We start from the raw sequence: 16,817 nt of genomic DNA, 5'->3' as shown, positions 1-16,817 counted from the left end.
AAAAGTTTTGGTCTGAACCTTTGCTAATTCAACACATTTCTTGAATTTTACTAGCCTAGATGTTCTACCCTTGATGAACTTAACAACAACATGGACACGAGCAACAGAAGTATCATTTTCCTTTAAGCCCTCAGTCACAATCAAGTTGATAATATGCGCAACACATCTCATATGTAAGTATTCCCCTTCAACAAAGGTACCCTTGGATTCATTCAAGACCCCCTCATATAATTTATTGCATTGTTATTTGCACTAGCATTGTTTACTACTATAGTAAAGATTTTATCAATCCCCCAGGAAGCCAAGCAACTCTCTAAGTGCTTTCCAATGTCTTCCCCTCCATGGCCCTTTGAGGAGGAAAAACCAATGATTTTCTTATGCAGGTTCCAATTTTTATCAATAAAATGTGATGTTACACACATGTAGTTTTGCTTCGTGTTAGCTGTCCATGTATCAGTTGTGAGGCTAACTCTTTCACAGTGTTCTTTGAAAAAATTCTTTGAACTTTTTTTTTGGACATCATACACTTTCACACAATTTCTAGTGGATGTTCTTCTAGAGGGCATAACAAATTTTGGGCATGCTTTGGCCATCAACTTTCTAAGACTAGAGCGTTCGGATGCGGCAAAAGGCTACTCATCTTCAATTAACATCTAAGCAAAACTAATTTTTAGTTCATCGAGATTGAATTTCTATGTAGATACAGTACCAACACTACTATTTTCAGTTGTTTATCAACTACTTTCTTGTTTGGATTCCTTTTGCAGACTCTCCAATGGGCATTCAGAGAGGATGTACCATTTGTCTTTGGATCACACTTGTATAGGCCGCCACCATTTGTCTTTGCATCACACTTGTATAGGCCTCCACAGTACTTGCACTTGGCCTTCTCCTCCCCACTCGCAACCTTGACCTTGGTAAAGTGGTTCCAGGCATCTGATCTTGGAACCATGGCTTTCCTTTTCTTGCTTTCATTCTCTGCATCCTCTTCCCCTGGCTCCTCCTCCTCCTCCTCCTCCTCCTCCTTGTCTACCTCTATCATTTCTTTCACTTGATTTGCCACGGTTTCTTCAGTATCCCCCATCTACGAATGAAAAGTATGGGGATTCACAGATCAATCACTGAATCAACAACAATGGAGATAGTCAAGACGGATAGGAGAAGTTGAATAGGAGGAGACGAAGAGCACAGAACATACGTTGGAGGATTCCTATGTTGTTGCTGCCATTGTACCGGTCGAAGAGGTCAACGTGGGTTGGCGCCGCCTGCTGGCTTGCTGTAGATTAGCACGTTAGCTGCTGGCTCGCCGCAATCCTCCCGCCGGCCCGCCACCCATCGCAGATCCTCCTACCTACGCTGCGTGCGTGTGCCTGCTAGGCCGCTGCGCCGTGGAGGTGTGCTTGTGTGGAGGGGAGCCGCCGTCGTGGTCCGTGGTTTGTCAGGCTGAGCGGTGCTGGAGCCACCGCCGCCACCACCTAGCCAGCCTGGCACGTGGGATTGGAAGATAGAATAGCGTTAGGGTTTGCTAGTGGAGTGTGTAGAGCGTGGGATATTTGCTTATGAGTTTGGGCTGAGGTGGGCCAAAATACTCAGGCTATCGGCTTGCTTGGGCAGCTGGGCTACGACCTGCGCGCTAGATCAGCTAAGATTCGGTCATTCGGTTTGTTCGGTTCTGTATGGTACTAAAACCAAAATCGACACCAAACATCAAACTTTGCTGGATTGGAAACTTCGGAAACCGATACCGAAGTGAATAAATTGAAAAACTGACATTTTAGTTCGGTTTGGTTCGGTATTTTTTTTGATCGGTTTTAAAAGTGCCCTGGGGGGAGAGGAGGGGAGAGAAGACAGCCGAGACACCATGAGGAGGACGACGATGGAGCTGTGTGTGAGCCCACCATTCCGGGTGCACGCAGCCCGCGGGCCCACACCTGTCAACTCGAACGTCCCTTCTGTCCCCTCTTAACTCGCTCAGTCCGTCCACTGGAACTCTTTGTTTGGCCACCTTTACCCCTTTTCCTACCACTGTAATCTCTCTCTCACAGACACAGCCGAGTTTCTGAAAGTACTGCTAACACCTAGTTTCTTTCTTTCTAATAAATAAAGTGCATCTGGTTTCTTTTCCGGCCCCTGTTTCTTTTATCTTCTCCCATTTGGTGATCGATACAACATGACACGTTGATGATTGACCACCACTACTGTGGACGGACGCAAAAGATGGGCATTTCAGTGACGGTCTCTCTTTCTGAATCCGATTCGAGACACTTGAATTGAGATGTCGATTTGATCTCCGGCTGCAACTTGGGCGCCCGTAAGATCAGATCCCACCTGAGAGGCTGAGACTGGAATATAGTGGAAGGATCACCTTCCATCTGTCAAGCTACAAATGGTCCGGGCCGGGTGATCGATGCTCCTCGACTGTGACAAGCAAGAAAGACAGAGCTAGAAGAAGGCACCTGTAGTGGTCTAGTCTTTCGGTCTGTCCTGCACAGTCTGTGCATGCACACTGCACTTTCATTCATTTGTGTCGAGGGGAATTCCTGGATGCATTTTGTTTATGGAGAAAATTCCTGCAACACTTCTTTTTTGATAAGTGAGTGTGCATCAACCAACAACTTGAAAGAACATGAGGCCCATTCTGGCATTAAGGCCTAATAGAGAGAGAGAGGCCCAGCCAGGTCGCATGACGATTCAGTCCACGACGTGTTACGCAGCCAGGCCTAATGATGATGATGATGGATGGACGGACGAAGTAACCGGAAATCCTATCCATCTTCTGATTTTCTACAACCACACTATTCTTGCCCATCATCTCTACCGTCGTCTCCATGGGCGCCGGGTTCCATGACTACATCATGGACCACGGTGGGAGCCGCGATCCGAGCTTCAATCGGCTGATTGCAAAGTGCCAGCCAATAGAACACTCTGTCCTGGTTGTAATATGGGCATCCCTTGTTCAGATCATCATAATCAATTGCAGCACAGTAGTTGCTGTTGATGAAAGAGAAGGTGGAAACGTAGGCCCTCCTTTTGAGCTGCTGTTTCAGGGGTCTGGACGTTTTACCTTGGTATCAGCTACGCCATTGGTTACGGCATATATGACATCGACGACCTGATTGGTGTTTCACTTGAAGCCACACCTTTTGCTCTCACGTGTGCCAAAATGGTATTGAAATATTATGCATAAGAAAAGACGTGACAATCCTTTGCACTCGGACGCAATCCTTATCTAATTTTTGGATACATGCAGCAACCACTGCTACAAGAAACAAGCCAACAAGGTGAGCCAGCAACGGTAGCTGAGGATGCACCTCCTCCTCCACTATTGGTTATGGGAGAGGAGAGAAGACGCGTGGAGAAGCAGCCTCATGGTTATGTGTTCAAGGATGACTCAGGATCGATGCTGCACAAAAGCAATGGATTGGTGAATATAGACAGAGTTTGGAATTTGGACAGCATGCCTCCAATGTCGTCAACTGTAAACCGACTAACAGACTTATGCTTGTCATTTGCACTGTTCAAGCTGTTACGGTGCCGATTAGCAAGGTACAAGCTCACTAGTGCTAGATACAATGATACTGTCAGCTTTTTCTGGAGCTTGTTGCTGAAGGATGACAGACATGACTGAGTATTTCGAGTGATTTCGGATTGTTAGAAGACGTGTAAGTGATGTATGTACCGTGCGTGTACATGAGCCCTGGCTGTGCGGCAGGTCCAGGCCAGCTCCCTGCCGTGCTCTAGATGGATTAGGATGGACAGTCTTATCCACCAAGAGCTGCCTATATATTTGTACATGTTGTATACCCTAATCAATCTATTATTCCATGCAATCCCTATTGCTTTCGTGGTATCACGAGTCTGGATTATTCCCGATTCCTTACCTTCCGCATCCTAGCACGCCGTCGGCGCTGCCCTCAGCGCGCCCGACTACGGCGCTGCTCTCAGCGCGCCTGACCGCCGCTGCCCTCCATGGTCGGCACCCTGCCGCCTGAGTCCTCCGCCGCCGCGGCTTACGCCGCCGCTGCCGAGGCCGCCACGCGCGCGGCTGATGCTAGCGCCACTGCTGCTGCTCAGCGTCGCGCCGCCCGCAAGGAAGCCCGCGCCGCCGCCCTCGCCCGCGTCGTCATGGCTGAGGCTGAGGCTGCCGCTGCCGCGCAGGAGCGCGACGTCGCCGATGCCCGCCTTCGCAAGGCCCTGGCGCGCGCCGCCCACGAGTGCAAGGGCGCCCCGCCTGACTCCGACGAGGAGGACGCTAGCGCCGACCTCTCCGACCTCCTCGACCAGGCCCCCGACACTCACCAGGACATGATGCTCCACGAGGCCGCCGCCGTCCTCAACCTGCAAGCCCAGGCCGTCGCCATGCAGAACATTCGGAGCCTCATCCCCATCATCCTCAACACCGCCGCCAACAACTACTCACGGTGGTGTGAGCAGTTTCTCCTCACCGTCGGCAAGTATTCGCTGCAGGATCACATTCTCCATGACGTTCCCGCCTTGGCCTTTCCTGATTGGGGCCGGATGGTCTGCGTCATCCGATCTTGGCTCTACGACACCATTGCCATCGACCTCGTCGACATCATCATGGATCGCGGCGAGCGCGACACCACCGGCTGCGCCACCTGGCTCGCCATTGAGATGCAATTTCTTGGCAACCGGGAGACACGGGCCCTCTACCTCGATGCCAAGTTTCGGACCTTCGTCCAGAGCGACTTGTCCATTACGGACTACTGCCGCCGCTTCAAGAGCATGGCGGATGCCCTCGGTGATCTTGGCGAGCAATTCTCCGACCGTACCCTCATCCTGAACATCATCCGTGGGCTCAACGAGAAGTTCGCTGCTGTCGGCCGCAACACCTGGTGCTCTCGTCCTCTTCACTCCTTCCTGGAGGCCCGTGACGATCTGCTTCTTGAGGAGCTCACGATGGCGCCTCCTTCCTCGACTCCGTCCACGGCGCTGCTCACCGGCGTCAACATTGGCTCCTCCTCTCGCCCCTCTGCGCCTCTCCACCAGTCTGCTGGGCGTTCTGGCTCCGGGGGCAGCAAGAGGGGGCCCTCCTCCAAGCAGAAGCGGGACAAGGGCCGGCGTGGCGGTCAGCAACGGCAGGGCAGTGGCAACGATAGCAAGGCCCTTACCGCCGGTGCTTAGGCCCCTGCTCCTGGCACCACCCAAGAGTCCGACGGTCCCTAACCCTCCTTCTGGAACCCCTAGTTCGGTACAATTTAGATGTACCCGAGCCTTCGGCAGCAGGCCGCCGTTCCTTCCCGTCCAGCCGCACCCACACCGCAGACCCTCCTTGCCTAGTAGCAGGTGTTGTATGCTCAACAGTAGTAGGTGCGGCTCCAGAGCCTTCAGGCCCCCCTTATGGGGCACTAGGCGCCCTACCTAGGGCAGCAGGTGCCATAGGTGCCCCCGGGGTTCTACAATCCCATGACGGGCCTGCCCTCCTCCTGGGATCAGCAGTCTCTCGGCTTGACGTTCATCACCATGACCCTCAACCAGCCGTAGCCGACTGACTAGTATCTTGATTCAGGTGCCACCTCACACATGACTTCAGACACTGGTACTCTTTCACATTTTTCTCATCCGCGGTATCTCTTTCCTTCATCAATTGTTGTCGGTGATGGTTCCTTGCTTCTTGTCACGGCTACTAGCGCAGCTCACTTTCCGGGTTCCCTGTCCCTTAACAATGTTCTAGTTTCACCTATACTTATTAAGAACCTTATTTCTGTTTGCCTGTTTACTTATGATAACAATTGTTCTATTGAATTTGATCCCGCTGGCTGCTTAGGGAAGGATCTGGCGACTCGGAGGCTGATTATCAGGTGCAATAGCTCCGGGCCACTCTATCCCCTGCGGTTCCCTGCTGCCCATGCTCTCACTACCGTCTCCACCTCCTCAGTGTTGCATCGCCGTCTTGGACATCCCGGCCATGAAGTCTTGTCCAAAGTCGCTTCGGTCATTCCTTTTTGTACTAAGGACATTCATACCATCTGTCATGCATGTCAGTTAGGGCGGCACACTCGCCTCCCTTTTCAGTCCTCTGCTTCTAGAGTGTCTAGTACTTTTGACCTTATTCACTGTGATTTGTGGACATCTCCTGTTCCCAGTGTGTCTGGTTATAAATACTATTTGCTCATTCTTGATGACTGTTCTCATTATTTGTGGATGTTCCCTATATGTCTCAAATTTGACACTTTTGCGACTCTGGCTAACTTCTTCTCCTTTGTGCGTACTCAGTTTGGCGCCACTGTGAAGGCCGTTCAATGTGACAACGGCCGCGAGTTCGATAACTCCATCACACGCACCTTCTTCCTCACGCATGGGGTTCGTCTTCGCATGTCCTGCCCCTATACATCGCCCTAGAATGGCCGGGCCGAGCGCATGATTTGGAGCGTCAACAATGTTGTCCACTCCCTTCTCTTTTAGGCTAGTATTCCTCCCTCCTATTGGGTTGAGTCTCTACACACTGCTACACATTTACTGAACATTCTACCCACAAAAACCCTTAGCTCCTCCACGCCCCACATGGGTCTGTTTTGTGTCTCGCCGTCTTATGACCATCTTCGGATTTTTGGTTGCACTTTCTATCCGAATCTTTCCGCTACTACGCCACACAAACTCGCTCCTCGCTCCACCCTGTGTGTTTTCCTTGGCTATTTTGCTCATCACAAGGTATACCGCTACCTTGATCTCTCGTCCAATTGGGTCATCATCTCTCTCCATGTCATGTTTGACGAGACTACCTTTCCCTTTTCTCAGCAGCAACCGCCCCTAGCTAACGAGGACTCTGATTTTTTGTTGGAACCTTCTGATGTGGTGCCGCCCCTATTGGCTCGACACTGTCTCTGTTGCCTGCAGGACACTTACCCGGCGCACCTTCGACCTCCCCGATCAGTCGGGCGAGTGCCCCGACCGCACCGGCGAGCTCTCCGATCGGTCGGCTAAGCGTCCCGACCGCACCGGCGACCGCCCCGACCGCACCGCCGTGCGCTCCGCTCGGTCGGGCGAACGCCCCGACCGCACCAGCGACCTCCACGATCAGTTTGGCGACCGTCCCGACCGCACCGGTGACCACCCTGCTCGGTCGAGCGAGCGCCCCGACCGCACCAGCGTGCGCTCCGATCGGTCGGGCGAACACCTCGACCGCACCAGCGACCTCCTCGATTGGTCGGGTGATCGCCCCGACCGCACTAGCGACCGCTCCGCTCGGTCAGACGACCGTCCCGACCGCACCGGTGAGCTCTCCGATCGGTCCGCTTAGTGCCCCAACGGCACTGGCGATCGCTCCGCTCGGTCGAGCGAACGCCCCGATGGCACCGACAACTGCTTCGATCGGTCGGGTGAGCGCCCCGATAGCACCGGCGACTGCTCCGATCGGTCGGGTGAGCGCCTCGACTGCGCTAACGAGCTCTCCAATCGGTCGAGCGAGCGCTCCAATCGGTCAGGTGAGCGCCCACGGTTCTCTCCCCGCGTAGCCTCCTGCTCTGGCCGTTCTTCCTTGCGGTGCGGTTCCCATGCGTCCCGTCGCCAATCTGCACCCCATGATGACGCGCGAGAAGCTGGGATTCCATCTACCAAAAATTTTTCATTCCTCCTAGCTGTCACCAGTGCCTCGCACTTACCGGGGCGCTCTCGCTGATCCCAATTGGCGCTGGGCCATGCAGGAGGAGTTCGACGCGCTGCTGGCCAATCACACATGGGATCTTGTACCATGTCCTGCTTGAGCCAATGTTGTTACTGGCAAGTGGGTCTTTAAGCACAAGTTTCATGCCGACAGTTCTCTGGAGCTCTACAGAGCATGATGGGTGCTTCGCGGGTTCACTCAGCGACCTGGGATTGATTTTTCTAAGACTTTCAGTCCTGTCTTCAAACCAGCCACCGTCCGTACATTGCTGGCTCTCTCTCGTCATTGGCCGATTCATCAGTTGGATGTGAAGAATGCTTTTCTTCACGGGACGCTTTCAGAGATAGTCTACTGTGCTCACCCTGTTGGCTTTGAGGATACCGCCCGTCCTGATCATGTTTGTCGGCTGAAGCGCTCTCTATATGGACTTAAGCAGGCTCCTTATGCTTGGTACAGTCACTTTGCCTCTCACCTGCTGCAACTTGGCTTTGTGGAAGCCAAGACCGACACTTCCAGTTTGTGTACCACCACGGTGACGACATGGTCTATCTTCTCCTTTATGCGGATGATATAGTCCTCACAGCATCTTTGACACCTCTTCTTCGTTGCACTATTGATGCCTTACAGCGGGAGTTTTCGATGAAGGATCTTGGTGAACTTCATCATTTTCTGGGTATGCATGTTCAGCGGTCTGGTGATGGCCTTCTTTTGTCTCAGCGCCAGTTTATGTTGAAGCTTCTGGAGCATGCTGGTATGACTGCTTGCAAGTCTTGTTCCACACCAGTTGATACAAATCCGAAGCTGTCTGCTACTGACGGTGCCCCGCTCATCAATGGGACTGATTTTCGAAGTCTCACTGGTGCTCTACAATATCTCACCTTCACTCGTCCCGACATTACTTATGCGGTTCAACAGGTTTGTCTACACATGCATGATCCTTGTGAGCCACATCTTGCCACCTTGAAGCGCATTCTGCAGTATATTCGTGGCACTCTTCACTTAGGTTTGCATCTCTAGCCCTCTACTCAGTCGGATTTGCTAGTTTACTCCGACGCTGATTGGGTTGGTTGCCTTGGCACCCGGAAGTTCACTTCCGGGTATGCAATTTTTTTGGGCGACAACTTGGTCTCTTGATCTTCAAAGCGACAGATTGCAGTCTCTCGCTCAAGTACTGAGGTGGAGTATCGGGCGATTGCCAATGCCATTGCCGAGGTCTCCTTGTTGCGCCAACTTCTAGTTGAGCTACATGTTCCTCTGCGTCACACCGTCTTGGTTTATTGCGATAACATCAGCACTGTCTACATGTCTTTGAACCTCGTTCAGCATTAGTGCACAAAACACGTGGAGATTGATCTCCACTTTATTTGTGAACGCGTTGCTACTGGTGATGTCCGCGTTCTTCATGTTCTGATGAGCTCTCAGTACACCGACATTTTCAGCAAAGGCCTGCCTTCTTCAGTGTTCACGGAGTTCAGGTCTAGTCTGAACGTTCAAGCTGCTGACGATCAGACTGCGGGGGCGTGTTAGAAGATGTGTATGTGCTATATGTGCCGTGCGTGTACATGGGCCCTAGCTATGCGCTAGGCCCAAGCCGGCTTCCTGCCGTGCCCTAGATGGATTAGGATGGGCAGTCTTATCTTTTGATCGGTTGTGTTTCTATAAACCTCACTAAGAGCTGCCTATATATTTGTACATGTTGTATACCCTAATCAATCTATTATTCCATGCAATCCCTACTGCTTTCACGGATAAGCTCTCTTTTGTCGATGATTATTATTACCCATCTCTCCCGATATCTTATTCCAAGAGTTGGTTGCGCATCGTGGGTATCTTTATTTCAGTCTTGAGCATAGCTTATTGCATGTTTGCTGCAGTGCTTCTCAATTTTCTCGTATTGGATGAAGGAATTAACTCTCAGATTTTGTGTAAGATCAGTTGCACGAAACACCATCTAGAAAGCAAAATGTGGCACAAATCTTATGGAAGCTGGTACTTCGATCTGGTGCCAATATTTTTGCTTTTGGTGCTAGTTGTGATATCTGAGGTGAGGGACATTGCTTCCTACATCTTCTCCAGCTGGACCAAAGTAGCCCTCATGTGCCGCCTTCTAAAACAGACCACATCTCAGCATTCACTTCCCAAGAATAAATGGATTGGCCTTCTGTTGCGTAGAAGATGCAAGCTGATGAGGCATTGGGATGAGAAGATGTGCCAGTGCTTGGAGCTGGGGCTTCAGCCAAGAACAACCCCATTTGTTTTTCTGTGGCGTCTCCTCCGTTTACCGGGCCAAAAAACAAAGGTGAAGGTGCCAGAAGCAGTGAAAGTTTCCATCATCCATGAGCTGAGAAGAAGCAAAAATGGATGCCTGAGCGACGGCACATCATCTCTGCGCCTGAGCCAAGCTGGTGATAACTTTCTCTGGGCCTGCAACAACAAGGGTACATCTGATACCATACTTACATGGCACATCGCCACAAGCATCCTTGAGGTTCAGGTACCCCAACCGACATGATCAAGAACAAGTTTCTCCACTGACTTGCAACTCGGACGATAAGATTGTTGCCACGCATCTGTCACGATACTGTGCGTACCTAGTGACCTGGTATCCAGAGCTGCTTCCTGACAACGATGCATGGAGCAAAAGCTTGTACGCGGACGTCAAGAGGGAAGTCGAGCCTGCCCTCACCAGCCACATTGCATCTGCAGCGATGTTAACGCCGCTGGCTGAGTATGAGCAGCTAGTTGATTTGTTATGTGCAAGCACGAAGCATGAGGTGCTCAAGAATGGCGTGAGGCTTGGAAAGGAGCTGGCAGAGTTGATTGAAGACGAGGAGATAGCATGGAAGTTGCTGGCCGGCTTCTGGTCGGAGATTATCTTGTACGTCCCGCCGTCGGACAATCTGAAAGGGCATTCGGAGGCCATCGCCCGGGGCGGTGAGCTGATAACGCTCCTGTGGGCATTGCTCACCCATGCCGGGATCGTCTGTAGGCCCGGTGAAGACCGCTGCCCTGATGCAGCTGGTGCTACTACTACTGTTTAATGGAGTCGTGTGATATTTTGTTATTCATGCATGTATTCTTAATCGTGGTGTGTGTGTGTGTGTGTGTGTGTGTGTGTGTGTGTGTGTGTGTGTGTGTGTGTGTGTGTGTTGTGTTCTTCTTTAGACGTTTGCATCTTGCTGACTGATGTTGTTGTGGTTGTATCTTGCTAAGAATTTGATTGTTAAACTTCGATTTCCTGTCCTAGAGTCAAAAGAGACTAAAGATTAAAAACTGTGGCGTGGCTTGTTGCTACTTACTTGTGTTTTAGATGATTACTGCTAGAATATATTTATATGGCAACTTAATCCTGCATATGCAGCTGCACGATCGAGTCGGCGGCAGCGTGACTGAAAGCTCAAAAGCTGTGTCCTGAGACAACGGCAAAGACAAGAACGGCTCCTGGCTGATGGTGGCAAAGCTGGCGAACGATGGTTGGCATCATGTACATGTACTATGCATTATCAGTGGCTGCCTGATCCGAGCAAAGAACATATTCCAGGTCTCACTACGATAAAAATGATATGCTAGCACACGGATATTACCGTACTGGCTGTCAGAATTGGCACCCGGCAGCACAAAGGTGCTAGGAGCTGGCCTGCAAGCACCTTTGTGTCGCCCAGATAAAGTCGCGAATAATTTCTTCCCCAAATAACCTTTCATTTGGAGCTTGTCCGAGAGGAGCTCGAAAAAAGCTCCAAAAACACCGAATACAAGGGAAGGTTTTTGTTCTTGAATTCTTCAGAGGTGGTGGCTCTATAAGATTTTGCTCTTGAATTCTTTAAGTTTGTGTCATTCTAACCTTCATTTTCAAATTCTATCTACCATGTCTAGCTTCGTTAGTGTTGTCATCGAGATCTAAATCTAGATCTAGAAGAGAGAGAGGAGGGAAGAGAGAAAATAATTAGAGCTTGATTATTTTCTAAATAAAATTCTATGGTCATATTATAACCATTACAAAGCCATTTTGTCATCTTAATATCATTTTTTCTTCCTACTTATTAATTATTACATCCATTGTTTAATTGAGTTTGATTTAATATAATATAGAATTGGATTCGATTATGCTTCTTCTTACATATTAATTATTATATTCATAGTTTAATTGAGTCTGATTTAATGTAATATAGAATTGAGTTTGATTATATTTCTTCTTACTTATTATACATCCATAGTTTTATTGAGTTTGATTTATATTAATTATTACATCCATAGTTTTATTGAGTTTGATTTAATGTAATATAGAATTGAGTTTGATTATGTTTCTTCCTACTCATAAGTTATTAGATCTATCTTACTATTACTAATTGGAGGCTCCTCTTGAAGTCTCCAGGTGAAGCCACCTAGGATCCTAAGTGGACAGTCTAAAAAGAGAGAAATCAAAGAAATTCTTACAAAAAAGCAAAACATTTGGCCATCAATCGGTAGACTAAAATTATCATAGCCACTGGATCTATTATATTTTCTAAAAAATCACCCACCTATGCTATTATGAAAATAGCTTAAAGTAACCCCCTAAATCTATCTATATGTAAATTAACCATCACTGCCATTATATAAAATAAACTAAAGTAACCCTAATCTTCATCAAAATTACGCACTTATACCATTATAAAAATTATTTAAAATAACCTCCTAAATTTGCAACTAAATTGCCCACCACTAATACTTAAAAAATAACTTAAAGTAACCTTTTAAATTTATATCTATATTATCCACATATGTCATTATTAAAAATAACATAAGGTAATAGTCATGAAAATTTTATAAAGTAATTACTAACTAAAATCTATCACAATCGGATGAAGTAATATGATCTACATAAGTATTATGTTCAAATATTTAACTAATGCGAGATAGCTCAAGCTAATAGTTTTTTTAGCAATGTGGCTTCATATTTTTCAATGGATACTCCGCATTAATTCTCACGAGGCACACTAGAAAAAAAGATAAATCGTAGAAATTCTCACAAAAGTCATAGTCATTGGTCTATTATATTTTCTAAAATATTACCCACCACTATCATTATGAAAATATTCTAAAATAAACCCTAAATCCATATCTAAATTACCGAGCTCTGCCATTATAAAAATAATCTAAAGTAACACCATAATCTTCATCCAATTTACTCATGCATATCATTATAAAGCATAACTTAAAAAAACATTCTAAATTTGTATGTAAGTTACCCATTTATATTACCTATTTATGTCATTGTTAATATATAATACTCAGTGAAGGTATATACACATGATGAGTGTCACCATGTAGATCATGTATACATGTATGTGAGGAAGTGATGAAAAATATTATTTTTTTGTTAAACGCAATGTATGAAGGTGTGAAACAAAATAAAAAAAATGTGAATATGGATTAAAAAGTGTATAGAATAATTACTAATTAAAAATCAATCACAACTAGATAAAGAGTATTATGTTGATGTATTGAAAAAATGAGAGAGTAGTAGGTGAATAATTTTAATCATTAGCTTAGGAGTTTAATTTCTTAATAATTTTCAAATTCAATAGCATTTAAAAATATTAGCCCGTGCGGAAGCACGGGTTGATGGACTATTAGTTTTAATTGAGTTTGATTTAATGTAATATAGAATGAGTTTGATTATGTTTCTTCCTACTTATTAATTATTACATCATAGTGTCGTTGTCAAGATTAGCGGATCAAGACTTAGACTAGTAAATTTCTTTTATGCGTGTAAGGCTTCGGATGGTGGTGTGGGAGACATGGGGTTTAGACTGGTTCGGGCAAGGAAAAGCCCTATGTCCAGTATCGGGAGCTGCTCGTGTTGCCCATGCGGGGTCTGTAGTAGGGGTTACAGGAGGACGAGAGAGGGAGCTGATCCCAAGTCTCTTGGGTGTGCACTGATGCTCTAAGGAGAGTACGAGTGTGTTTTGTTCGATGGAGAGAGTTTCCGTCCCCGTCCTAGGGGCCCCGGTTCTCCTTTTATAGTGCAAGGAGGCCACCGGGGTTACCAGTGAGACCGGGCGTGCGGAGAAGTAAAAGAGATAAGCTAAGTCAAGTGAGGTACAACACAAGGGGAGGGACCAAGTCCCTAGGCCGCCGGCGTCCTCTCTGGCCTTCGGCTCCTGCCGGCGCGTTCGCCGGAAGAGGGCAGTCGCCGTCGAGTCCTGTCGACGGTCTCCTCGGTGGCTGTCGCCGCCAGGCGTGATGATGGTGTTTCGTCGTGGCACCGGTGTCTGTTGGGGGAAGGCGGCTGATCCTGCCATCTTGCTGACGGCCCGCGGAAGGCGGATGTCGCGTCCCTGTCGCCGGATGCGCGGGACGCGAGAACGGGCGCGGCTTCCTCCTGCTCCGGGCGGTGCAGGCCATGAGTGCCCTGTAGCGAATCGGAGGAAGTCGCAGCCACTGTAGCCTGTACTGTGCGGCCGCGCATGGATACTTGTGGCGGGTTGCGTCAGGGGCACGGACGCCTTTTTGCGTGTCAGAACTGCGACGCATTTATGGTGAGATCGACAGGGGGACCCACGAGATCCGCGCCCGAGGCGGATACTTGTCGGGTGGGCCCGGGTGAGTCCGACCCCCTGTGCCCTGAGTCGGGCTAGGCAGAGTCTCGCGGCGGGGGGTCGGGCGCTCCCGACCCCAGACCCGCGGGTCGGGCGAGGTGGAGTTCGGTCTTCAAGGGGTCGGGGTCGTCCGACCCTGGGACACTGGGTCAGGCGAGGCAGAGCGTGGTTCTCTCCTCCCGTGTTGGGCCGACGGCAATTTTCATTACCTCAGGTGGGCCTGGGCCTTTATGATTTGTTGTTTTCATGGGTTTTAGGAGGTCGTTAATATTTCCCCCAACACATAGTTTATGGCAAATCTGGCAAACGATGAATGTACATGCATGTACTATTGAATTGAGTAATATAGAATTGAGTTTGATTATGGCAAAGCTGGCAAACGATGGTTGCAATCATGTACATGCATACTATGCATTATCAGTGTCTGCCCGGCCCGAGCAAAGAACATATTCCGAGCCCGTATCAGATCAGAGTAACCATACGATCCAGCCTCCAAATTAAAGATCCAAAGCAGGAGCAAAGCTTGAAACTTGTGAGCAGGAAGCACTGCCGCTTGATTTGTGGATCACAAGGTGAGAGCGTACGACTGATTTGCAAAAGAGAAGGAGAGGTAGCTGCTACTGAAGAATCACTGTGCTTGCTATGTGGATCACATGATGACGCAGCCCTCTTTTAGCGGCTTCGATTTGTCTCTTTCATTATTCTTTATCCGTTTTTATTTTTTAAAAGACTGGCCGAGTCATCGCTACCCTGCTGATTCCTCTAATAAGAAGCAAAGTATTCGCAGCAGCTAAAAGTGGTTTGCACATAAAAGTGGTTATGCATGTGACTCAACCTTGCATATATGATGCCGCATCTCTCTTTCAGCTGCTATGTTTCTTTGGTTACCTGGTGCTTTTTTCAAAGATCATTAGTAGGACCGATACCTGCTGTTTCGTTAAAGCTGCAAAGTGCTCACATCGTCACATCACCAGTCTGCCCGATTAAAATTGAATAGTCGAAACTAAACAACTTTCGTTTGGTTTCCCTGCTCTGTTTCAGCAATTTCTCAATTTCCGACATATGTTTGACATGAAAATTGATACGCTTATCGCTTCCGACGACATGTACGCATACATGGTATGCATAGTGACACACATGATGCATGCATATTTACCAGTGCGTACGTGTGGGTAGTTTAGAAGCATATATAGAAGTATACTTTGTGATATTTTTCAATTATAAGATATGTAGATAGCCAAGATAAATATTTAAAACTTACTGTATGTTATTTTAATAGCAGTAGATGTGGGTAATTTAATGAAAATTTAGGTAATCATTTTAGATTATTTTTATGATGGCCAGGTGGGTAACGTAGTAAATGTGGGTCATTTATACATAGAATGAAAGATTATTTTGGATATTTTTTTATTATGGAAATTATGTATTTTTAGGAATATAAAGATTCCAAAAGAAGACTCTAATTGGTAATAGTAAGCAATAATTGTATTTTTATAATGATAGATGTAGGTAAATAAGATGCAGATTAAAAAACAACTTTATGTTAATTTTTAATAATAACGTAAATGGGTAATTTTGATGTAAATTGATGGAGTTCTTTAAATTATGATGTAGGTGAGTAATTAGATGAAGATGATGGGTTTATTTTAAGCTATTTTTTATAATGGTAGATGTGAATAAGATAAATATAAAATTAGAGAAAAACTTAGACTATTTTTATAATGGTAATGTCACAACCGGTTTTAAAACAAAACCAACTGCTACTTATAAATATGTCAGGATCTAGTTTCAAACATGTAGTGACATCATCAGTGAATAACAGTAACAGTATCACATAAAGAAATATAAATTATGACTTATGAGTCTACGAGAGATATACAGCTTAATCCTAGAAACGGAGGCTCCAAACTTCACAGGCAATCAACTGGGGGCTGCGTATGCCTAGAACTCAGCATCATCTTCAAAAAATTCACACACCTTCCTCTTCTGAGCAGCAGTAAGCAAGGGTGAGTACACTTATGGTTGGTACTCAGCAAGACCACAAGAAATAACCATAATAAATGATTTAAGTCCATCTTCAAGTTTATTAATCATGTGAGGGTCCAGGCCGCTCTTGACCGTGATCACGGCCGATATATCAGTTTTATACTCTACAGAGGTTGTACACTTTCACCACAAGTCACATAAAAGTTTAGAACAACTTTGGACCCAACCATGCTTTGCAAAAATAGGCACTTATCACACTACCGAGGTGTGACTGCATAGGGACGCTACGAGGCCTTTACAAAGATTTCCTATTAAGAAGTAGCCCGCTAAGGTTTCCGGATCAGTAGCAGAGCATAAACCTCCCTAGTGGGCATAGTGTCTTAGCAAAGCTCACTTCCGAAGAGGACCGGGTTATACCCCATCTGCCGCTGCCCCTCTTACCCTTTCGGTAAGACTGCATCAAACTAGAGTCTCTAATTAATTAGCCAAGACCAGATCCATTTAGTTCTTGTGGTTGCACTATTTTCCTAGGTGGTTCTCCACGTTCCAATTAATGGATGCATGATATTCTTATGATAAGCATCGATAGAAGGATGGTTAGGGACACTTGCCTTTCTCCAAAGAAT

General features: G+C 47.3%; 1 protein-coding gene across 1 annotated transcript; it reads left to right on the top strand.

Moving 5' to 3' along the window:
• Positions 1-3,969: 3,969 nt before the first annotated feature.
• LOC117843083 (uncharacterized) lies at positions 3,970-5,187 on the top strand. The gene is made up of 2 exons (XM_072291752.1): positions 3,970-4,023; positions 4,093-5,187. The coding sequence occupies exons 1-2, from the start codon at positions 3,970-3,972 to the stop codon at positions 5,143-5,145; spliced, it is 1,107 nt and encodes a 368-aa protein (XP_072147853.1). The 3' UTR covers positions 5,146-5,187.
• The last annotated feature ends 11,630 nt before the right edge of the window (positions 5,188-16,817 follow it).

The sequence above is a fragment of the Setaria viridis genome, chromosome 2, assembly GCF_005286985.2.
Source record: "Setaria viridis chromosome 2, Setaria_viridis_v4.0, whole genome shotgun sequence".
In the NCBI taxonomy this organism is placed as follows: Eukaryota; Viridiplantae; Streptophyta; class Magnoliopsida; order Poales; family Poaceae; genus Setaria; species Setaria viridis.
Note: the sequence above shows the minus strand (reverse complement) of the source record. Positions and strands in the feature narration are given on the sequence as shown.